This window comes from Lagenorhynchus albirostris, chromosome 13 (genome assembly GCF_949774975.1).
Source record: "Lagenorhynchus albirostris chromosome 13, mLagAlb1.1, whole genome shotgun sequence".
Classification (NCBI taxonomy): Eukaryota; Metazoa; Chordata; class Mammalia; order Artiodactyla; family Delphinidae; genus Lagenorhynchus; species Lagenorhynchus albirostris.
In genome coordinates this window covers 37,711,105-37,735,235 of record NC_083107.1, presented here as the reverse complement: position 1 = coordinate 37,735,235, position 24,131 = coordinate 37,711,105, and the positions used below count along the sequence as shown (strand labels likewise).

Here is a 24,131-nt window from a genome sequence, read left to right as displayed (position 1 = left end):
ATTTTATTTCACATGTGGGTGGCTATCTTTAAATACTGTTGGGTCCTCATCTACAACATGATGTACAACTGAATACCCTGGGGACACAAAGTCTTGCACATAATGATGATTATAATCTATTTTATTTTGCTATTATGATAGCAGTTGAAATAAATCTTTGTATAAATAGGTGAGTTTAATAGCTTGGCATCTAGTGACGCATCTAATTCTGCTGGTAAACCTAATTTAGAGGGCTTGGAAGAAGATAATATTCTTGGCTCTTTATCAGTAAATTACAGGTAGGCAAGATACCATTAAAAGTGTTTGGGGGGCTTCCCTGGTGGCGCAGTGGTTGGGAGTCTGCCTGCCAATGCAGGGGACACGGGTTCGTGCCCCGGTCCGGGAGGATCCCACAGGCCGCGGAGCGGCTGGGCCCGTGAGCCATGGCCGCTAAGCCTGCGCGTCCGGAGCCTGTGCTCTGCAATGGGAGAGGCCATGGCCGTGAGAGGCCCACGTACCGCAAAAACAAACAAACAAACAAAAAAAGTGTTTGGGGAACAAAATCCACTCAGTTTTAAGACTTGACCACAATAGTGCAAATATCAATCAGTCAGAGAGTAAAAGTTTAATTGTCTACATGGAAGAGTACACTTGTATCAGGTATACCTTTCTGGAGATTTTTTTTTTTTACTTTTGGCCGAGTCAGTTTACAACAATGACACAACATACATTGAGTGTGCACACTTTTTATAAACCCCTAACATTATCACGTAACTACATTATGAAACGAAGAGAGCTCATTACTACAAATGAGACACATATTAAAATATATATAATACATATTTTAAATGCATTTAAAATACACTGTACGCTTGTGTATAATATGAAGCGTAAGAAAAGGAACATTCACAGTCCTACCACCCAATCCAAGAATATCACCAACCATACAAGTTAATTGTGAGCTTGAGCTTATTCCATCAACCATTTTTACCTTTCTTATTTTTCTTCAGTGTTACTAATAATTGTTTTCCACTCCCTTTAATCTCTTTCAGCTTACATTCACCTGTTGTATGTCAGTATTACCGAGACTATTTGTGAAGACGGTTAAGGTCTACCTCGGATTACAGATACTAATGATGCTGTTTATATAGCCTGCTTTTATATTCTAGAACTAATACTTGCATAAATACTTAACATGCTTTTAAATTGTTGCTAAAGTTAAATTAACTCATACCTCTAGTAATTCAGATGAAACATCAAATTTGTATTCTTTGCCATTTTCTTCCTCTGGTTCCATGCGTTTGTAAAACAGCATATAAGCACTGTGTGTCTTTTAAGAGGGAAAAAAAAGTATATTTTCATTTTGACATAGTATAACTATAAAAGTAGATAACATGGAAGTCAGAAAACAATGTACAATTATACATGAAAGAAATGGTTACCTTTTCGAAGGAGAAATCCATAAATTTATCTGTAACAGAATCATAGGTCTTGGTCTGTTTAAAAAAATGAAAGTTTTCCTTCTTTAAGAAATGGGTACACTCAGCTATATTTATATATAAAATACTTCATAAATAGCTATTTTATACTTTATAGCAACTTTGTAAATAGTTCTCAAATAGCATTATATTCAGAAAAATCTTTAATAGAAGTTTTTGGATAGGAGTAGTACTTTAAAAAAAAGATTCAAAACATTTTTAAGGTACTTTACCATCAATAATATAAAGCTTAATAAAATGGACTTGCAATCTGAAAAACTACTTTTTAAATAAATCTTTATTGGAATATAATTGCTTCACAATACCTTGTTAGTTTCTGTTGCACAACAAAGTGTATCAGCCATATGCATACAGACAACCCCATATCCCCGCCCTCATATCCCCTCCCTCTTGAGCCTCCCTCTCATCCTCCCTATCCCACCCCTCTAGGTCATCGCAAAGCACCAAGTTGATCTCCCTGTGCTATGCTGCTGCTTCCCACCAGCCAACTATTTCACATTCAGTAGTGTATATATGTTGATGCTACTCTCACTTCGCCCCAGCTTCGCCCTCCCACCCCATGTCATCAAGTCCGTTCTCTATGCCTACCCCTTTATTCCTGCCCTGCAACTAGGTTCATCAGTATCATTTTCTTTTTTTGATTCCATATATGTGCGTTAGCCTACAGTATTTGTTTTTCTCTTTCTTACTTCATTCTGTATGTCAGAGTCTAGGTCCATCCACCTCACTACAAATAACTGAATTTCATTTTTTTTATAGCTGAGTAATTAATATTCCATTGTATATATGTGCCACATCTTCTTTATCCATTCATCTGTCAATGGACATTTAGGTTGGTTCCATGTCCTGGCTATTGTAAATAGTGCTGCAATGAACGCTGTGATGCATGTCTCTCTTTTTTTTTTTTTGCAGTACGCGGGCCTCTCACTGCTGTGGCCTCTCCCGTTGCGGAGCACAGGCTCCGGATGTGCAGGCTCAGCGGCCATGGTTCACAGGCCCAGCCGCTCCGCGGCATGTGGGATCCTCCCGGACCGGGGCACGAACCCGTGTCCCCTGCATCGGCAGGTGGACTCTCAACCACTGCGCCACCAGGGAAGCCCTGGTGCATGTCTCTTTTTGAATTATAGTTTTCTCAGGGTATATGCCCAGTAGTGGGATTGCTGGGTCATATGGCAGTTCTATTTTTAGTTTTTTAAGGAACCTCCATACTGTTTTCTATAGTGGCTGTATCAATTTACATTCCCACCAGCAGTGTAGGAGGGTTTCCCTTTTCACCACACCCTTTCCAGCATTTATTGTTTCTAGCTTTTTTGATAATGGCCATTCTGACCAGCATGAGGTGATACCTCACTGTAGTTTTGATTTGCATTTCTCTAATAATTAGTGATGTTGAGCATCTTTTCATGTGCCTCTTGGCTGTCTCTAAGTCTTCCTTGGTGAAATGTCTATTTAGGTCTTCCGCCCATTTTCTAACTGGATTGTTTGGTTTTTTTTGATATTGAACTCCATGAGCTGTTTTTATATTTTGGAGATGAATCCTCTGTCTGTTGTTTCATTTGCAAATATTTTCTCCCATTCTGAGGGTTGTCTTATTGTCTTCTTTATGGTTTCCTTTGCTGTGCAAAAGCTTTTAAGTTTAATTAAGTCCCATTTGTTTATTTTTGTTTTTATTTCTGTTACTCTAGGAGGTGGGTCAAGAAAGATCTTGCTGTGGTTTATGTCAAAGAGTGTTTTTCCTACGTTTTCCTCTAAAAGTTTTATAGTGTCTGGTCTTATATATAAGTCTTTAATGCATTTGGAGTTTATTTTTGTGTATGGTGTTAGGTAGTGTTCTAATTTCATTCTTTTACATGTAGCTGTCCAGTTTTCTCAGCACCACTCATTGAAGAGGCTGTCTTTTCTCCATTGTATGTTCCTGCCTCCTTTGTTGTAAATTAGGTGACCATATGTGCGTGGGTTTATCTCTGGGCTTTCTACCCTGTTCCACTGATCTATATTTCTGTTTTTGTGCCAGTACCATACTGTCTTGATTACTGTACCTTTTGGTATAGTTTGAAGTCGGGGAGCCTGATTCCTCCAGCTCCATTTTTCTTTCTCAAGATTGCTTTGGCTATTCGGGGTCTTTTGTGTTTCCATATGAATTGTAAGATTTTTTGTTCTAATTCTGTGAAGAATGCCATTGGTAGTTTGATAGGGATTGCACTGAATCTGTAGATTGCTTTGGGTAGTATAGTCATTTTCACAATATTGATTCTTCCAATCCAAGAACATGGTATATCTCTCCATCTGTTTGTGTCATCTTTGATTTCTTTCATCAGTGTCTTACAGTTTTCTGAGTACAGGTCTTTTACCTCTGTAGGTAGGTTTATTCCTAGGGATTTTTATTCTTTTTGTTGCAATGGTGAATGGGATTTTTTCCTTAATTTCTCTTCAAATATATAAAACTTAATAAAGTGGGCATGCAATCTGAAAAACTACCTTTTAAAAGAAGAGTTTTGCACTGTTTACTTGTTTATCTTTTCTTTTTTTTTTTCTGAGGAAATATTCTAGGAATAACATCTAGAGATGCAATAGATTTAGTTATGGCTTCAATGGTAACTCATTATTTCCTTCCTTCTTCTACTCATTTTCCAAGTGTTAGGAATTTGTCTAATTTTCCTTTTCTATTCAGAATAGTACATAAGAGCATCAAAGAGCAGTTAAGAAAGTCTTTTCATTAAAATCCAGAATGTGACCAGTTATTTCACAATAAACATGGCTATTAAAGGGAAATATAACTTTATCTGAGCTTCTTTATGAAATAGAAATTACTTTTAATACTTGTGAGAATCAACAGGCGATTTTTAAAGTTTTCAGAAAATTGGTACTAGGGTAAACTGCATATGAAGAAGTGAAATTATTATAGCACTACTCCAACCTAATTGTCTTTTCTTATATCTTAACTGACAATTACAAAACAGATAATCTTTTTCTATCCTGTCACCAGTAATAACTAGGTTGTTGCCTCTGTTATTGAAAGCACTAAAGGAACAATCTTTAAAGTTTAGCTTAAGCCAACTTCCTTGTCAAAGATTTCTCATAGTAAGTACTTACTCAATAAAGTAATTATTCAATAAAGAGTAATTTCTTTCTGTTCTAATCCCAAAGCATTTAAGTAAACAACTTATTTAATCATGATGTCTTGTGGAAATGTAATTCAATTCCTATACTATTATTTTTCAATTGTAAGTCTTAACCCTTCTTAATCAGACCCTCTTAATCAGTTGAAGAAATAGTAATTTAAAATATATTTTCAAAAAAAAATATTTTCCAGTGTCTGGTATATGCTCCAAACATACTAAACTATACTAAACAAAAAAAAAATACATTTTAGATTTAATTATAGGAATTAGGAGAAAGTTACATGACTCTGCTATTGGATTTTATGATACTGCAAAGCACTTAGAAAGTCATGAACCATTTATAACTTTTGAATAAAACTTACCGTCATCTCTCCACCAAAACATTCAGAAGCAAGTTGAGCAGAATCAAAAGGTTTTACCTCAGCATCATTAAAAAGATACCTAAAGCAGAGCATATAGTATTGATCAAGTATATATGTAATATATCTGTATTGTGCCTCTTTTTAAAATATTTAGATTACATTCTAATATATTACAAATATTGATCAAACTTATTAATGTGTGGTAAATTCTAACTAAGCTCTTGTTTCGACAATTCTAATCCACTAGAAATTGGGAATATAATTTCACAACATAGTCATAACCACCTTAAAATCTGATAGATCTATTCATAACCTCAGAGTAACAAAAGAGTTCATAAAAGCAAGGAATAAAAAGTTTGCATAACTTTCTAACATGTAAAGCTATCGGACAGAAAACATTAAGAGTTTGGAAAACTTACAATGATAAAGATGCCATTTCAAAATTTATATTCAAATGGACAAAAAAAAGTAAAGATACCATGGATATGATGGTTTAAAGAGTGAGAAATATTTCAACGAAACTGTTCTATTAAGTGCAGATCAATTTACCAATGTACACTTTGTTCACAGCAATATCCCCAATATTTAGAACAATGTCTAGCACATCAATAGTCTCTACACATGAGACTTTATTCAACAACATCCAAGGACCAAAAACCAGCTATTAAGGACTGATTGAATGACTTCCAGCCATTAACTTGACGAAAGATGATAAAAAGAATGTGTGTCAGAAGGGAAAGGTAAGGTGAAGAAAATTGAGTATGCAGGTTATTTTCTAACTGGAATACATAAGGACTTTGTGGCCACCCTATAAAAGGCATTCAGTTAACAGTTCTGGAATAAGTGAACACAGGTAGGTAAGATTTGGAAGGTGCAATATTGTCTGTGAATCTAAAGTTGTGGGCAAAACTTTGAGTGTGTTCATTTTTCTTAGGCGAGAATTTATCAAATTCTCAAAAGAGTCTGGAGATGTATAAAGTTTAAGGATGGATTCATATTGTCTTTTGAAAGCTTTCATTTAAACATTTTATGTGCCCCCTTTCCCAACTATAAAGTTTTTAGAAAACTAAAATCCGAAAACGTATCTCAAGAAGAAAACTATCATAAGCTTATATTTTAAAAACAGAAGAAAAAAGATTTTTTTAAATCCCAAGAATAAAATATTTAAAACTCACCATTTATTGTTTTTATAAGCATGTGGATTGACTATATCTCTAATGAAGCTGTAATAGTGTCCACCATCTGCTGTTCCTGTGTGAACAGTCACTCCTATCAAGTCATACTCATAGCTCTCTGTGTCTTTTGAATGATCACTGACTTCCTTAAAACCTGGAATGATTTACATAAAATAATGGCAATAATTTTGAAAACTGCACACAGTGACATCTTAGAATCACTTTATATACTAAACTTTATGCACAGAAATAGGCACAGATACTTTATATATTCAAATAGGTACAAAACAATCCTATATGCTAGTCATTCACCATTCATAGCCTACAATTTTAAGGAACATTTATACAAATCACTGGAAAAACAACCATGTGTCAGTGCGTAACTAGGGACAATCTCCATGTAATATGTAAATGTAAAATATATTCTTTTTGCTTAATCTGGCTCTTCCTTTTGAAATAGATACATCTGAATGAAGCATTTTGTATTACCTTTATTAGGAGCAGGCAAACGCAAGATCTGAAAAGTATTAACATATTTATGCCTGTTAGTCTCATGCTAAGGAAAATGGAGCATTGTACTGGCAGCATGCTTCCAACTGTTTTCCCAGTTAATAGAAAACACTATGTATTAGGAGCTTTATGTAGACAGAAACAAAATAAACAAAACATATACTTCCCACCCACAGAGATTACAATTTGAAAAGTTATTACAAGAGATATTAAGAAAAAACTGCAGAAGATGTATGATTTACGATCTGTATTTCCATCATCACAAAAGGAAAGGTATAATCAGAAGCAAATAAGTGAGAGCAGATTTGGTTAACCTGAGTGCACAGTCTAACCTGAAAATTGAAGCAACAATTAGGTGAAGAGGAGGAAGTGGCTGAGAGTGTCAGAGCAGTGACTGAGGAGTTTGGATGTACTAGAATCTGACTCTGAATGCATCACTTGTGGCTTAATAAATTCCTTTATCTTGGCATAAATTTTTGCTATTTCCACACATGGAGACATTATGAAAAATACAGTGAAGCAGTTACTACGCAGTCTTGCTATAATTTTACAAATGGTTTGAAAATGTTCTAAAAAGTAGGATGTATATATACAATGCCAACTTCTTAACTTTGTCTCTATTTTCAAACTTACCTCTTCTACCTCATTTCCTGTAACTTCTAAACATACTGCAATTCTAACTTTAAAGTTCCCTCCCTTAACCCTGTATCACCTCACAGCCACAGTCACCATCCTCTCTCTTCAAAGAAAGATATGTTCCTCTCTTGAAAGAGTAGCCCACACTCATTGTTTATACCTCTCAGCTCCCATTTAGTGAGAGTAAAACATTTACTGGATGCTCATTAAGTGCCCGGCAATGCAGTATAAAGATTAAAATATGGTTCTCTTTCTTATAACTTATAATATGGTGGCTCTTCAAATCTTAAAAATTTACATCAGCATAACTTTCTATACAAACAAAACATTGCCAGGACTCTTATGTAAAATGGAACTTCTCTTGGTTAAAGAAGAATGGAAAAGGTATGAGCTGGCCCTATTCTGCTTTCTTCTCTCCTCTCACCTATTTCCATTCCTCATCATGGTCCTTGGGACATACACACAGATGTTCAAAAATCACTGGTCTTATGGACGTAATAATAGCAATTTGGAGGTAACTACTTACCAACCAAGTGCCATTTTAAATTCGCTGCAATCCACCTTCCTACTGCAACACCCAAATTAAATTGGTCTGATAACCAGAGGTCTTCAACATGTTAGATAATTTTCCCTCATGGTCTCACTGGAACTGTTCCTTTTCTTTATTTAGTATTCAATACTTCTGACCACACTCCCTCCTTCTTGAGATCCTGAAATACTGATCCCACTATTCACCTAACTATCAAGCCAGAAACCTTTCTTGACTTCTCCTCCTTCCTCTAGTAGTAGACTGACTAAACTGTAAGCTTCATAGGGGCAGAGACCTTGTTCTTTGTTGTCACTATATTCCTATTACTATAACAGCAAATTAAATAGTGGATAGATGTTCAATAACTTTGTTCGATTCATTTATTCATTCAATCATCAAGTTCTACTAACTCTATCGCCATGTGCTTCTCTCCAACCCTACTGGTTGGTATGCTTTCTCATCTGTGCTACTATTACTGTGGTTTACCATAACAGCCTCCCCACACTCCTTTTATCATCCTCTAATCCATTTCTATTGTTATAGTCAGAATAACCTTTTCCAAGATCCCACCTGGTTATCTCAGCTCCCTGCTTAAAATTTTCCAATGGTTTCACATTGAAATAAAGATCAAAATTATTAACATGGCTTACAAAAAAACTAATCTGGCTGCCACCCTTTTGCCTATCTCATCAACCCCCTAATCAGCCCCCTGCCCCCCACTAGAGTTTCTCCACTCTTCTCACTCTAGCTCTTACTCAGGCTCTGCTTAAATGTCACCTTCTCCTGAAAGCCCTCCCTGATTCCCCTCAATCTGTGATACATTCACTATTTGACAACACTTCATGCTTATAATTCCTTGTTTAATATATGCCATGCCCAATAGACTTAAGTTCTTCAAGGGCAGGAACCATGTTTATCTCATTCACTTGGAAAGGTGCCTAGAACACACTCCTAGTAGATACAAAACGTTTACGGGCCAACTGACTGAATATGCCATATTGTCTTTAAAAATATTCTCCTTTATAAGATTCAGTTTGATTTTGTTAAATGTGTAGTTGATTACAACTTTATAAATATGACTATCTTGTCATGAAGACTTACAATAAACACAGGCAAGAGAAAGATTTTCCATTACCTTCTTTCCTGTCACTCTTTCGCATAAGAAAATCTTCTGTATAGGGTGTCATATCCAAACGTAATGGGAAGGAAAAATGTGTGTTCACTTTCTCTTTCATCATTGTGACCATATTAAATGTATACCTCATAGTATTGAAACTCAGAATCCGAGGCAATTTCTTAAAACATGCTCTGAAAGACAAGAACAAGATTTGTTAAAAATTATCTTTCAGAAGTACTCTAGCTATTATCAATTACATTTACACTACACTTATTTCAATATTCAATTCAGAGTAAATAATAAATAGTACTCTAAATCATGCTCTTATTAAATCTATCACTCAATCAACCTATCTATCTATCTATCTATCCCCCTCTTACATGACTTTTTCCATTCTGAAAGGACTTTCCTGGGTCTAGAGAGGAAAACAAATGAAAAACCTACAGGGGACTAAGGTATATGCCATGATGAAGCTATGAAAGGTGCTACGGAAGCATAAAAAGGAGTCACATCATATTTCAAAGGCAAGGAGGTTTTTGGTTCAGAGTTTTCTTTTCCACCTTAAATAAGCATTTATTTTTGTACAGCAGAATTGCAAAGCCTGACTGTATCATTTACTAGATACATGACCCTAAAAAAGTTACTTAACCTCTCAGAGCTTAATTCCTGATTTGTAAATGTAAGTTAAAGTGCCTACTCCCTACTACTTTTAGAATGCTGCCTGGCAAACAGCGTTCAACGAGTGTTGCCTCATATTACAGCCACAAGAATAACATTACCTAATTGATTACCTAAATCATATGGTTTGACTTACTGCTAGTTCAGGTTTAAAAAAACTTTTTTTCAGTTTAAACAAAATATACTTAAAAACTTGGATTTATGAAAAATATGAATTTCAGGGAATAATTCTTCAGTGTATATAGGATTTATAACAAAATTTGTTTAAAGCAAGAGCTTAGTTTCTCTTTTAAATAGGAATTTTAGGGAGTTGAGGAAGGGAGGGGAAAGATGTCACAAGCAGATGGAATAAGAAGTCTAAAAATTCATCATTATTGTTTATTTGGGAGACTGGTAAATGATGAGGTTACGAAGTATAAAGAAGTCAAGATATGAAGGGCCTTGTGTATAATGTTAGAGTATGAACTTTACCCTGACAGCTAAGAATCACTAAAGGACTTGTGGAGGGCAGTGAAACCATGCATTAAGATATAAACAGATCTGAAGAGATGACCTGAATCTAACCAGACTACTTCTCTGCCTTTGTAGTTCCTAGTAACAAACTACATAAGATGCTCTTTCAATCTAATTTCAATGTTCATCGGTAGGACTGAAACATCTTTACCCAACCAACTACTCTGTCCTAAACCAAGCATCTTATGGCTGGCTCTTAAGAAAAAACATCTCTCACTTTACAGATTCAGAGGTCTTCAGTTCATGAGTAGACTCTTTATCATGCCCCACTGAGTGCACGGCAGAGAGCTAAGCAATCATATAGACCTTGGTAAGTATTTGCTTAATAAAAAGGAAAAAAAAAATCTGAAAAGATTTAAGAGTGCCTGAAAGTTTACTTGCATAACTGAATGAAAAATTGCTGCATAAGAATGAGTTCCAAGCAGCTGACCATAACCTTAATCACATAATTTTCATAAAAGTTTAACATTAATTTATCCTAAGTCTGCGTTTTACTTCTATTTGATGATTTATCAAAATGACGAAAATTACGTTTCAAAAAGCATACCTTTTTTCAGCTCGTACTTTCTTCCCGCAATGAGAACAAGTATACATGTTGTCACCTTCTAAAGTATCTTTAATAGTAACTTCATCAAGAGATTCCTGTGTATAAAACCACACTTAAGAGTTTCACATTACTGTTTACAGCATGCAAAAATACAAAAAGCATTAATTACAATTTGGGCAGAATGCACAGAGGAAAACATGTTTTTAAAAAAGCAAACGCTTAAATTTAGTAAAAATATTGACAAGGTGCTCTGAATCTTACTACATTTAAAAAAACTCAAGTATTTAAATTTTGATTGGGAAAAATCAGCTTTGCGATCTACCTTTAATTTTTATTTGAGTAGCATCACAAGAAGAAAATAGGTGAAAATGTTAAAGTTAATTTTCTCCTAAGGTAACAAACATAAGCCTGCTATACATAAATAGTTAAAAGCAGAAAAAAAAATTAAAAATATATGCAACATTACTCACATAAATGTTCTTCATATCAGCCACCTGGCACCTCACGGTGTAAAACTCTTCAGCTGTCTGACTAACATGTTCACAATCCTAGTCAATCAATAGCCAAAAATTGGTAAATTATAATAAGCTAAAATATACATTAAGATTTCCAAAAAGCAAAGAACAGGGAGAATACTTACCAAGGATACAACATTGTTTGTAATTACACCTCCAAACAAACTTTTGACAGTATTTTTCTTTAAAAAAAATACAAACGGAAGTCAGTAATTTAAAATTAAGCAAATCTGTAAAAATTTCCAAGAAACTTGAGTGTTCTGGTACTAACCAGTTCTGGAGACATTTCTTCAATTTTAGTAATCAGATCAGTAAAAAACTCAGTCATATCTTTCTGCTCCCCAGTGTTCAGAGGCTGCTTATCCATGGTGTATGTTTTACAAAAGGGTCTAGGATTATATGCTTTGCATTCACTCTCCTGTGAAAGAAAAGGCAGGTGGTGAGGAGGAGGATTATAAAACAATCAAATAAATCTAGATCTCAAATAAAAATAAAAATTATCACAAGGTTATTGAATGAACAACAAAGAAACAGGTAGTAAATCTACAAAGAAATTATGAAAATGCTCTCTTCTATTTCATTGGTTTGATTCTCATTGCCTTTTCAGTTTAATAGTCTCGGTGCCAGAAGATGCTTAAATGACCGTAAGTTAAGAAATTTTTATTTTTTAAGCCTAGGAATTTCTAGGAAGAAATTTGGGATTCAAAGGATGGAGGTTTGTATTGTGAAGCATAAAATACAAAGCCTTTGCAGGGTGCATAAGTTCTCCTATCAACTGAACCTTGGTTTAGTAGTAGTTTAAAATAGCAGTAAAAGTGCTTTGCCAGTTCAAATACCATGTTCCAACTCTGTTAAAAGGAGATTATAAGTGGAATCAAGGGATAACTAACAAACCTTTTTATTTTGTTAAAAATCTCATTTATGGGCTTCCCAGGTGGCGCAGTGGTTTAGAGTCCGCCTGCCGATGCAGGGGACACGGGTTCATGCCCTGGTCCGGGAAGGTCCCACATGCCGCGGAGCGGCTGGGCCCGTGAGCCATGGCCGCTGAGCCTGCGCATCCGGAGCCTGTGCTCCGCAACGGGAGAGGCCACAACAGTGAGAGGCCCGCGTACCGCAAAAAAAAAAAAAAAAAATCTCATTTATTAAGTCTCACAAGCTGAAATACATAGTTTGAATAAATATGGTAAGATCTTTGTCCTCCAAATTCTAATAGGTGAGATAAGTAACTTTCAATACAAGTGCTGGTACAACAGAATTATGGTGACATGGAGATACTCTGTGGAATTTTTGGTCTCTTAGAGGACAGACTTTCTCAAAAAAACCAAGTTGATTCCTGAAGGATGATAAATGGAAGAAAATGGAGAAGAGTACTATTGGAAGAGTGCCACAGGCAGTAGAAGCAGCATAAATAACTGCACAAGCGATGAAGCAAAAGGGTGATGGGCTTCAAAAGGCTTACAGTTACTACAGGGTGAGGCTGGATGTGGGGAGGGATAAGAAAGGAGGTTGAAGGGAAGGGGCAGAATCACAGGGGATGTGTGCCATCCTGACTGAACCTGAATACTATTCTTTTCATAATAAAGAGTTTTAACTAGGGGAGTAATAATATTAAGATTTGCTATTTTTTAAAGATTAATTACTTTTATAGTTTTGGGGGTGGAAATTAAGAAGGACAAAGAAAAATCAGTTGGAAAACCCTAAGACTAAGGGGGGAGGTGTGACCTTCTGATGAAAAATGGATCAGATACAAGAAATTCTTCAAAGGATAAATTAACAAAATGTAGATAACTGAAATATGACAGTTAAAATGCACTATGACAAAGAGCATCAGCAACTGACGAAGTCAATTGGAAAAATAATAGGTCAGGACAGGCCAATACAAATGAACTCCAATTAACGTTTTCACCTTTGGTCAATGGGTATATCTAATTAGTTTTCCATACCCAATTCTCAAACATACCATTAAATATGTAAACATTTTTTGAAGCTCCAGGAGAGTGGTCTTGTGCTTCATATCTTCGGAATACTGTAAATTAAGAAAAAACTTTCCATTAAGACATACTGATGATGGTAAATTAGACATTCTAGAAAAGAAAGTATTACAATGTGCTTAACACTGTTTTCATTCTTTTAGCCATATGGAGGAAAAGCACAGTATTTTTTCGTTAACAATTTTAGCATTTTAAAAATTGGAGTACTTTGTTCATTATACAGATATGGCTATCGCTATTATGTAAGGAAACTGAATAAAGAGATCTTAAAACTGCTTTCCAGATCAGCACTTTTTGGTTCAATGCTGAACAGAAGCATTTACAAGTTGGCGATTTTGCAAGAACAGAAAACACCTTTTCCACAAATAAATCCACACATTAAAGAGTATATTATATTAACAAATGACATCTCACCCTCATCTAGTCATATCTTTATTTTTTTCTAGAGCAGCAGATCCTTAATACTGCAGGGTACTACTGGCCAAGATCTTTTAAAGTCCTCTAAATATTCAAGGACATTAATTGAGATTCAAATTTTGAAGAAGTGGATGAATCTTGAAGACATTATGCTAAGTGAAATAAGCCAGTCACAAAGGGGCTAATATTGTATCATTCCACTTATATGAGGTACCTAGAGTAGTCAAATTCATAGACACAGGAAGTAGAATAATGGCTGCAAAGGGTATGGGTGAAGGGAGAATGGGGAGTAAAGTATCTAATGGGTACAGTTTCACCTGGAGGAGGTGAAAAAATTCTGGAGATTGATGGTGGTGATGGGTGCAATCTGAGTATACTTAATACCGCAGAACTGTACACTTATACATGGTTAATAGGATAAATTTTACATTGTGTATATTCTACCACAAGTAAAATACATGTAGTTTTCTTTAATCTCTCTGTGAAAAATCAGAAAAGAAAATAATTCTATTCTGTAAGAATTCCTTATGTAGAGACAAGTCTAAATTTAGTTTTTAACCAAAAATACCATTTCTGAGACTCATTCACAGTTAGCACATCTGATTGTTTTTTCTGTTGCTACACACTAATTCCTGACAGTGCTAATGGCTAAAAGATGATCATTAAATATAAGGAAGAGAAACTACAAATTGTGGTCAAGTCACCACATAAACAAGAAAATCAATGAATACATGCTTCTTTGATAAGTGGTTCTATAAAATTATACAGATGGGGGCAACCAAATTTAGTCACAAAAATTTCCACATGCTAAATGAAATCAATTATTCAACTATTTCTAATAGTCAGTTAGATGATCAACTTAAAAATATCAATTTAACTAAAACCAAAAAACAAACCCACTTGAGTATACTGAGTATGCTTTAGAGACCCTGAAGCATAACTTAAACGTAGTAAGGATCCACTGAAGATAAAGAATTGCAATACTTTGTAAGGGGGGAAAAATGCAAGGACATCCAGATGACATGATGGAAGAAAATAAAAACCCAAGTGCAAGGATAAAGAAAGTCTGCCAGGGCTTCCCTGGTGGCACAGTGGTTAAGAATCCACCTGCCAATGCAGGGGACACGGGTTCGAGCCCTGGTCTGGGAAGATCCCATATGCCGCCGAGCAACTAAGTCTGTGTGCCACAACTACTGAGCCTGTGCTCTAGAGCCCGCGAGCCACAACTACTGAAGCCTGTGCACCTACAGCCTGTGCTCTGCAACAAGAGAAGCCACCGCAATGAGAAGCCCACGCACCGCAACGAAGAGTAGCCCCGGCTCACTGCAACTAGAGAAAGCCTGCATGCAGCAACGAAGACCCAATGCAGCCAAAAATAAATAAATAAAATAAATTTATTTAAAAAAAAAAAGGCTGCCAAAAAATTGTAAAAGCAGTGCAGAAGGCAAACTAAAAAATAGCCCATGGTAAACAAAAAATGAAAACTACAATGCACAAGTTAACAAAAATAACATAAGCAAAGCCTACTCAAATATACAAGGCCACAAATTTACTTTAGGATACATAAGTTCAGTGATTCTGGTACTAATTTCCTACTTTGTTTTAGGCTTTGCTTATTTTCTATATAATTAAAATTTGCATTTATTTTTACTGAAAATATCGTGTTCATTTGATACACTGAGTGTGTATATTCTACAACTGTGTTTTCCTTTGATAAATAAAGAAATTATACTACAGTGTTTGGAGTAATCAATTGAAATGTAAAAATAATTAAAATATACATGTTAGCTAGTAGTATCAAATTTTGTCAAAAAATTTTTTAATTTAATTTAATTTAATTTATTTTTAACTGCATTGGGTCTTTGCTGCTGTGCGTGAGCTTTCTCTAGTTGCAGCAAGTGGGAGCTACTCTTTGTTTTGGTCCGCAGGCTTCTAACTGCAGTGACTTCTCCTGTGGCGGAGCATGGGCTCTAGGCGTGTGAGCTTCAGTAGTTGTGGCAAACGGGCCCTAGAGCAAAGGCTCAGTATTTGTGGCGCAAGGGCTTAGTCGCTCTGTGGCATGTAGGATCTTCCCGGACCAGGGCTCGAACCCGTGTCCCTTGCAATGGCAGGTGGATTCTTAACCACTGCACCACCAGGGAAGCCCAAAGTTTGTCAATTTTAACTCAAATTATTTTCTCAAACAATATTTTACTAAATTGAATCAAGATTTATCAACGAATTTTTAAAATTTTGTTTTATAGTTTTATTTATTTATTTATTTTTTTTTGGCTGTGTTGGGTCTTCACTGCTGCATGCGTGCTTTCTCTAGTTGCAGCGAGTGGGGACTACTCTTCATTGCAGTGTGCAGGCTTCTCAGTGCGGTGGCTTCTCTTGTTGCGGAGCATGGGCTCTAGGCACGCGGGCTTTAGTAGCTGCAGCGCGCGGGCTCAGTAGTTGCGGCATGCAGGCCCTAGAGCACTTGGGCTTCAGTAGTTGTGGCGTGCGGGCTCAGTAGTTGTGGCTCACGGGCTCCAGAGCGCACACTCAAAAGTTGCGGTGCACAGGCTTAGTTGCTCCGCGGCATGTGGGATCTTCCTGGACCAGGGATCGAACCCGTGTCCCCTGCATTGGCAGGCGAATTCTTAACCACTGCACCACCAGGGAAGTCCCTATAGTTTTAATTTTTAAAGTAAGGAAAACTGTACCTTAGCAGTGAAGACAGCCTGTCTTGCCTCGGGTATCATGTAAAGTTGCTGAATAGTAGAAGCCAAGTAACAAGTAGCTCCAAGGTTAGTCAGGCCAACAAATCTACACTCAGCACGGACATCTTCATGAGGCCAGTAGTCCCATTTATAAGGTGCATGAGCTGCTGAAAAAAGAGGGAGGAAAGGATGCCCCCCCCAAACAATTAAACATAATATATTCTGCTTGCATTAACAGCCACTACATCTACATCTATTCTGCTTTCATTAACAGCCACTACATCTAACAGCCACTACATCTAACAGCCACTACATCTACATCTAATAAGTAATAGATGAACTTATTTAGTTCATGTATATGAACTTATTTAGTTCATATACATAAAACATGGTAATTTTAAAAACTGGTAAGAACACATAGTAAAACTAATTTATTCCTAAATATTCAAAGGACTGCCAAAACTTGTCTTTACTTGGCACTAAATTATTTAACCCCAAAATGCCAAAGTATTTCACATATCTCTAAAAAGTCCATCACAACTGTTTTTTTCCCAAAAACTAATGTTTACTTTTTAACTTCAGTATGTCCTAGCAACAACAGTTTATAATGTTAAAATGTATGAATGGGGAATTCTTTCTTTAAATCATGCCCTACAAAATCTCATTTCTACAAACGAAATTTAGAAAGGTTAAAGGAAAAGAAGAATGCTCACACTGCATGTGTTGTGCCATAACCCAGTTATGTATTAATCTGTAGTTTTCGACAGATCCCTTTACCATCTCCACTAACAAATCATAAGCAGCAGCTCTCGAAGAATGTGATTTGCACTTTGGCTGTTGTCTATCTTTTAGACTAGGCAACAAAAACAGGAGATTGAAGATATCTCTTAAAAATTCCTGGAAAAAAAAAGAAAGACCAAGTATATTATCTAAACTTGGAAATTAACTATATTCCAAATAAAATTAATAAGTTACACAGAATAAAATGGACTATATGAAAATCTACAATTTATTAAAAGACTGTTTAAAAACTTAAAGGAGCATCATATACCATCATCTGAAAGTATTCCCAATGTTCATTTCTCTTAGGGAAAATGGAATGGGAGGAGGAGCTTCACCTTCACTCTTCTCTCCCTCTTGATACCTTATAGCTCATTCTTAGAGTCACATCTACAATGCTATTATTTTCCACTCCATTCAGTGACCAAGCATGTTAGTTCAGGACTCATTACTCCCTATCTTGAATGCCTCTGCATTTACTTAAGTTTCTCCTTACTTCACTCTAATAATTAAAATAGCAGTAGCAGCCAAAGCAGCAATGTACCCATAATGAGCACTTAGAAGTGCCAGATACTATTCAAAGGCCTCAAAACAAAACAAACAAACAAAACAGGTTAAGCATCTTGCCTGGAGTCAGATTTGGCAGGTGTTATACTAAGGATTTAAAACACCAAGCTCTTAACTTCAATACCAGTGAAGTTCAAACTGAGATTCAAAGCTTTACCATTCCAGATATACTTTTCCCTAAATTTAATCTGCCTGAGAAAGGGCCACATTTCCCACTTGTTCTTTAATTGGTCCTTTGCTACTATTCCAAAGAAAGTTATCTCCCTCACCCATCTCAATCGCAAGTAGTACAAAGGTACATTGTTCTGGGGTATAGAACCTCCTGGGGTACTGTATAGAAAAGAGGTAATATTGTTAAGACGAGACTCTGCTATCCTTAGAAAGGCTACATTGTAAAGTTGGCTCCTGGCTGTCACCTGAACACCTGAATGGTCAACAGTTCCCTCCTCTGTTATAAAACTTTCCGTAAGTGATAAAAGTGGCTCACTGTACCAATCTGTATTTCGTTTATGCAGAATACCTGCTTTCTATCTGGGAGTCTGGAATTTCATTGACTGTGGTCAGTTATGCAGGTACTATGTGCCTACATGACCCACCCCCTGATAAAATCCCTGGACTCCTAGGCTGAAGAGAGCATCCTGGTAGACAACACCTCACACATGTCACACTCATGGCTGGGGGAATTAAGCACGTCCTATGCAACCCCACTGAGAGGGGACTCTCAGAAGGGCGTACCTCATTTCACCACACTTGGCCCCATGCTTTTTCTTTTGCTGATTTCATTTTCTATTATTTTGCTGTAATAAAACTTTGTCATGGATACAATTACACGCTGAGTCTTTGAGTCCTTCCAGTGAATCAGTGAATCTGGGAGTGGTCTAGGGAACCTCTAACACAGGTACCAAATGAAGGACAATTCAGAATATTTTCCCATTAATGACCTCACCTCCTCCATCTCACTACTGTCAAAGAAAGTACAGTGCATAGTTCCTGACTTGGCAAAGAAAGGTACGTTTGGCTAAGAAATACTGAAGGTGAATAGAGGCTTATTTTATATAGTTGACAGACTGACAGTAAGATTATGTCTTGTCTATTCTACAATTCAGAGGTGAGATGACTGTCTTGGAGACACAAAGTAACGTATTTACATGAACTGGAAAATAAAGTCACTCACTCAAACAGAAATAGAATTAGCAAATAACTAGTTTAACAATGAACTATCTTTGCTAATCAGTTTAGATCTAGAAAACTGAATGAGCTAAATAACCATAGCTCCAAAGTTTTGACAAAACATATTTAAAGCCTGTGATAAAAATATTTTATTGAAACATTAGGATTGGTAAAAGCTTGCTGAAATGAACAATATTTTTATTTTCCTCACTCTGAGTTTACCAGGAAAGCAGGTGTCCTTAAGTGAAAGAGTAACATATATATTAACATATCCATTTGATAAATAATGGTACAACCATTTTAGTATACTTCACAGAAAGAAGAACCTCAAACTGATACCTGAGAGAATATTAAAAATAATTTCTGATGATAGAGTGTGATCTTTGACATGTAATTCAGAAGAAATTCAAAAAGTTAAATAACGTTGTTAAAACAGAACATTCCTACTGTAAACAGTATGTAAACACGGTTTCTCACTGTGGTTTCTCACTGTAAAACAATGTGAAACAAGGTTTCTCACAACTTCTATCTATAGAAATATAAAGTAGGAAGAGAATGAGTACATGGTCATTCTAGCCTAATAAGGAATATCCATCTACAACTATATGAATTAATTTTAAAAGCCACATACCCTTCTTGTTAATGCATAATTTCAATAAAATTTCATTTTTAATGTTTCATACTTACTTGGCAAAATTCAGTCTATTTACATTGCTTTGATTGCCCATGTCCAAATACATGTAATGTAATGATAATTAAATATGGAAGAAATTTAAGACAACATCATGTAGTCACAGGAAATAACTATTTTTATCAATTTCAACAATACTCTGGAAGCTAGGATAAACTATACAATGCAGGAATTGTAGCCAATATTTTATAATGACTATAAATGGAGTATAACTTTTATGTATTTATTTTTTTCTGTAAGTGCTATATTTTAAAGATCTTTCTGGACTCATTGTTCTCAACCAAAGCAAATAAATTTTAATGTTTTTTTTTTCCTTTTCTCTTCTTTTCTAAATGGAGTATAACTTTTAAAAATTGTGAATCACTATGATGTTCACCTGTAACTTATATATTCTACATCAACTTCAATTTAAAAAAATACTTAAACTTGAAAAAAATCTAGAAATTTCTTAAAATTAAAAAATCTGTTGACAGGACACCTAGGTTTTCCAAAATTCTTTAAAGAATATGTGAGCAATAAATGTTTGAAGACCACTTCAAAAAAAGTTTGAAAAAGTATGCTGCCTCTCAATCTATTACTAGATTTATTCTGTTAAAGCATATTTCTGACATTATTTGATCAAAAACTTGAAAGGCCCCCCTTTTAAATTATAAAAATAATGCTTTTATTTTATTGTACATATAAAAATAACCTCCTGGGGCTTCCTTGGTGGCGCAGTGGTTGAGAGTCCACCTGCCGATGCAGGGGACACGGGTTCGTGCCCCGGTCCGGGAAGATCCCACATGCCGCGGAGTGACTAGGCCCGTGAGCCATGGCCGCTGAGCCTGTGTGTCCGGAGCCTGTACTCCGCAATGGGAGAGGCCACAACAGTGAGAGGCCCGTACCGCAAAAAAAAAACAAAACAAACAAAACCTCCTGTGACCACAACAGATGGCCACCTAGTTTCCCCAAATTACCTCCTCTATATTTCCTCAAGCTCAAGCCAAACTGAACTTATCATTCAATAACCTGCACATACTCAGTGGTTTCCTAGGACTGATTTTTCATTCATACTGTTTTCTGTGACTTAAATGTTTCCCTTACTTTTCTACTTAAGGACTTTATCCTGGTTACAAAAGCTTTATCTTCCTCAAAGCCTTTCCTAATCCCATCAATACTATCTGATCTTCCATACCTCTGATCATATCCCTTTAATGGCTCTTATTTTTTACCATGAATTACAAATATCATGAGCAGTCATGATATTATTTGTGAAGGTACATATGAATTTTGCATAAGGCAGACTTCTCAATAATTACCTGCTGAACAAATGAACCATTAGATTGTCAGTTCTTAAGAATCAGGACTGAGTCTTAATCATCCATTTGTTCAACATATATTTGCTAGGTACTATACAAGGTAGTAGAAATAAGAGTGGGGTTTATACTCTTAAAGGGGAATTAGAAGAAGGGAAGAGGGAGTAGAAGGGAGGAAGAAGAGGAAAGAGGAAGCAGAGGCAAGGAAGGAGAGGAAGCAGCAGTAGCGGTGGTGATGGTGGTGGTGAGGGAGACCATATGTGGCCTGGCAAGCCTAAAATACTTACTATAAGTCTCTTTATGGAAAACAGTTACTCCTCGATAAATTCTAGATGACATTTTTAAAAATTAATAAAGTAAAATATTACAGTAGCACAGGTATGTTTAGTATCTTGGCGATAAGGACGACTTCTTAATAATACACCAACACCAACCACCTTAAGCACCTGCACTTGGATACCGAATTGACATTTCAAATTTAACACGTCCAAAATAGAACTACTGATTTTGATACCCCATCCCCCCCAATCTTATCTATCCTAAATTTTCCCTTTCTTAGTAAATGGCATTATCATTCACTTAGTTTCTCAGGCTTAAAATTGAGAAGTCATTCTTGATTAGTTTCTCTCTCTCCCACCTCACAATCTTCTCAAAATTTAAGTCTTGTGAACTCTATCTTCAATAAATATCCTAAGTCCAACCACTTTTCATCATCATCCCTCTGCAAAACTTCTTAACTGGGCCCCTAACCCTCACACTTGCCCTCCTAGTTCTCTACCTGTAGTCTAGATCTCCCCCTAGAACAAGAGTAAAGCTTTGAAAATGTTAATTCAGACCACATACCTCTCCTGCAAAAAAGCTTCTAAAGGTTTCTGATCTCACCAAAAACACAACGGGAAACTAAAGTTTTGACTACACAAACATTAAAACCTTCTCAATAAACAACTATTAGTAAACAATAAACAATAAAAACAACTATTATTTAACACTGTTCTGGAGGTTCTAGACAAAATTAGGTGAAAGAACAGAGAGTTAAGATTTAAAAATGAAGAAGTAAAAAAACTACTCGAAGACAATAAACTAAAAACAAATGAAAAATCAAAGACAATACTGAAGATAAACACAAAGACAACTGAGAAAAAAATTCTACAAACAGTAAGTGAACTTAAGGTGGCCTGCAACAAATTCACACACAAAAATCCTTACTCCACATAAACAACTCATCAGAAAACAAAATAAAAGAGTGCATTTATGATACCTAACAAAGAAAATCCCTAGGAACAACCTTATTTAAAAATTCCTAAAATTCAAATTCTAAATGAAAACATTAAATTGAAAAACACAACACTGGTCTTCTATAAATAAGAAGACAAATCCTGTCCTTGTATAGGCAATTTAATATAATTTCAATTTTTCTATATCAATCCATAAATTTAACACAACCCCAATTTAAAAAGTATCCGAATTTTAATTTTTGAAAGAATGAGACACACTGATTCTAAAGTTTGTGTGGAAAAATAAACAACCGGGACAATTCTGAAAAGGAGTAATAATGAAGATGGACCATCTCTACAAGATATTAACTAAAAACTGTGAATCTACTTAGTTAGGATATGGTATTGGTGAATGAATAGATCTGTAGAGTGAAAAAGAAAGTCCAGAAATAAATCCAAGTACATATGCCAATTTCCTCCATACAAAAATTCTACAAATTATCAAGAAAAGGACCATGTATATACATGAAAGGAAAATAAGGACAGGATTTGAGCAGGTCAGAGAAAAGATAATACAAATAAATGGCTTTCAAACACATGAAAAGAAGCTCAACCTTACTCATACTTACAAAAAAATGAAAAATAAAACTAAGAGAATGGTTTCCACTTATCAGACTAGCAGAAATTAAATTTGATAATACACTGGGTTGGTAGGAATGTGGGAAAATTGGCACTTGGCTCACAGACATTGTAGGTGGGACCATAAATCAGTTCAGCCTCCACAGAGAGCTTCATGGTTATTCTGACCAAAATCACAAAGGTACATACCTCGTAAACCAGCTTCTACTTCTAGAATTTTTTCCTATAGATTTCCTAAATGATGGATGTATAAACATTTTCCCTGCAACATCACTTATAGTAGTGTAAGGTAATGCTCAACATTAGGAAGCTAGTTAGATATATCACATCTTTCCAGAAAAAGAATATTATGCAGTTGTTACGAAGAATGAATTAACTCTATATATACTGATATGGAGAATCTTTAAGGTAGGTGAAAAAAGCATATTACAGAACAGTGTATTTAAGGTTTTAACACCTGCAGACAGTATTGCTTAGTGGTTAGAAGCTTGGTCAAGTAAAGAGTCTTGAGTGTCCTCAGTGAAGCAAGTTGTTTAACCTGTCTATACCTTAGTTTCATCATCTGTCAAAATGGCGTCTAATGACAGTATCTACCTCACAAGAGCTCAAAAATTTTGCCTAAGATATCAATTGTATAAATCAATAAACAAAAGAGAGAAGGAAAAAAAACAGGTGGTCTTAAAAAAATACGAATAATGAAGACAAAACTTTTGGAAATATTTCCTGCACATATGTGACAGGAAAAGAGTTGATATTTTCAAAATAAAGAACTTTCAAAAATAAGTAAGAAAAATGACAAAAGAATACATGCAGATTATGAACAGAAAATTGCAAGTTAATACAAGTGGACGATACATAAATGAAAAGACACTCATCTTCAACAATAACCAAGGAAATAAAACTAAAATAGTGAAAGTGGCAAAGACTTATCATGTAAGGAATGTGGGGATGTCTGAGAAAGTGGCATTCTTACACAGTGTGGCTGGGAGTATAAATTGATAGAGCCTTTTGTAAATTGATGTATTCTGATTAAAATGAATCAAATTTACTCTTAAGAATTTATATGAGTATACAATGGAACAGGTATACAAAGATGTTCCCTGCAGTTTTTTTTTTTTTTACAGCTACCAACAACATAAATGTCAATAAAGATTAAATTATTTCTCTCTTTATGTATTCAACTTTTTAATGTATTTTCTCTTTTTTGATGGATTCATTTTAAATGAAGAACACAAATCACAGAATAGTATTTACATAATATAAATTATATACCTATGTATTTAATATAGCCATAGAAAGTCCTGGAAGGCCATTACCAAAATATCATATGAAATTAAAATATATAGGAATACTTCTGTCAGCAGTACCTAAAAATTTTTTTCTTTCTTTAAAATGACTTTTGCTTTACAATGATATGTTATCAGAAATATCAATTAATACATTTATATTTTGGAATAAAAGTTACATATTGATTTATATAATGTAAGACTTCAATCAGCAA

General features: G+C 35.3%; 1 protein-coding gene across 1 annotated transcript in view; it reads right to left on the bottom strand.

Annotated features, from left to right (window-relative positions):
• The window catches only part of USP34 (ubiquitin specific peptidase 34), a 231,927-nt gene that overhangs the window by 41,462 nt on the left and 166,334 nt on the right, over positions 1 to 24,131 (bottom strand). The window contains exons 42-53 of the mRNA XM_060169925.1: positions 16,988 to 17,171; positions 16,278 to 16,438; positions 13,143 to 13,208; positions 11,454 to 11,600; positions 11,308 to 11,364; positions 11,138 to 11,215; positions 10,668 to 10,762; positions 8,948 to 9,120; positions 6,138 to 6,291; positions 4,963 to 5,041; positions 1,422 to 1,475; positions 1,214 to 1,309 (exon numbers count right to left, since the gene is read on the bottom strand). Of these exons, the coding sequence (XP_060025908.1) occupies positions 1,214 to 1,309; positions 1,422 to 1,475; positions 4,963 to 5,041; positions 6,138 to 6,291; positions 8,948 to 9,120; positions 10,668 to 10,762; positions 11,138 to 11,215; positions 11,308 to 11,364; positions 11,454 to 11,600; positions 13,143 to 13,208; positions 16,278 to 16,438; positions 16,988 to 17,171 (1,344 nt within the window). The remainder of the gene's footprint in view (positions 1 to 1,213; positions 1,310 to 1,421; positions 1,476 to 4,962; positions 5,042 to 6,137; positions 6,292 to 8,947; positions 9,121 to 10,667; positions 10,763 to 11,137; positions 11,216 to 11,307; positions 11,365 to 11,453; positions 11,601 to 13,142; positions 13,209 to 16,277; positions 16,439 to 16,987; positions 17,172 to 24,131) is intronic.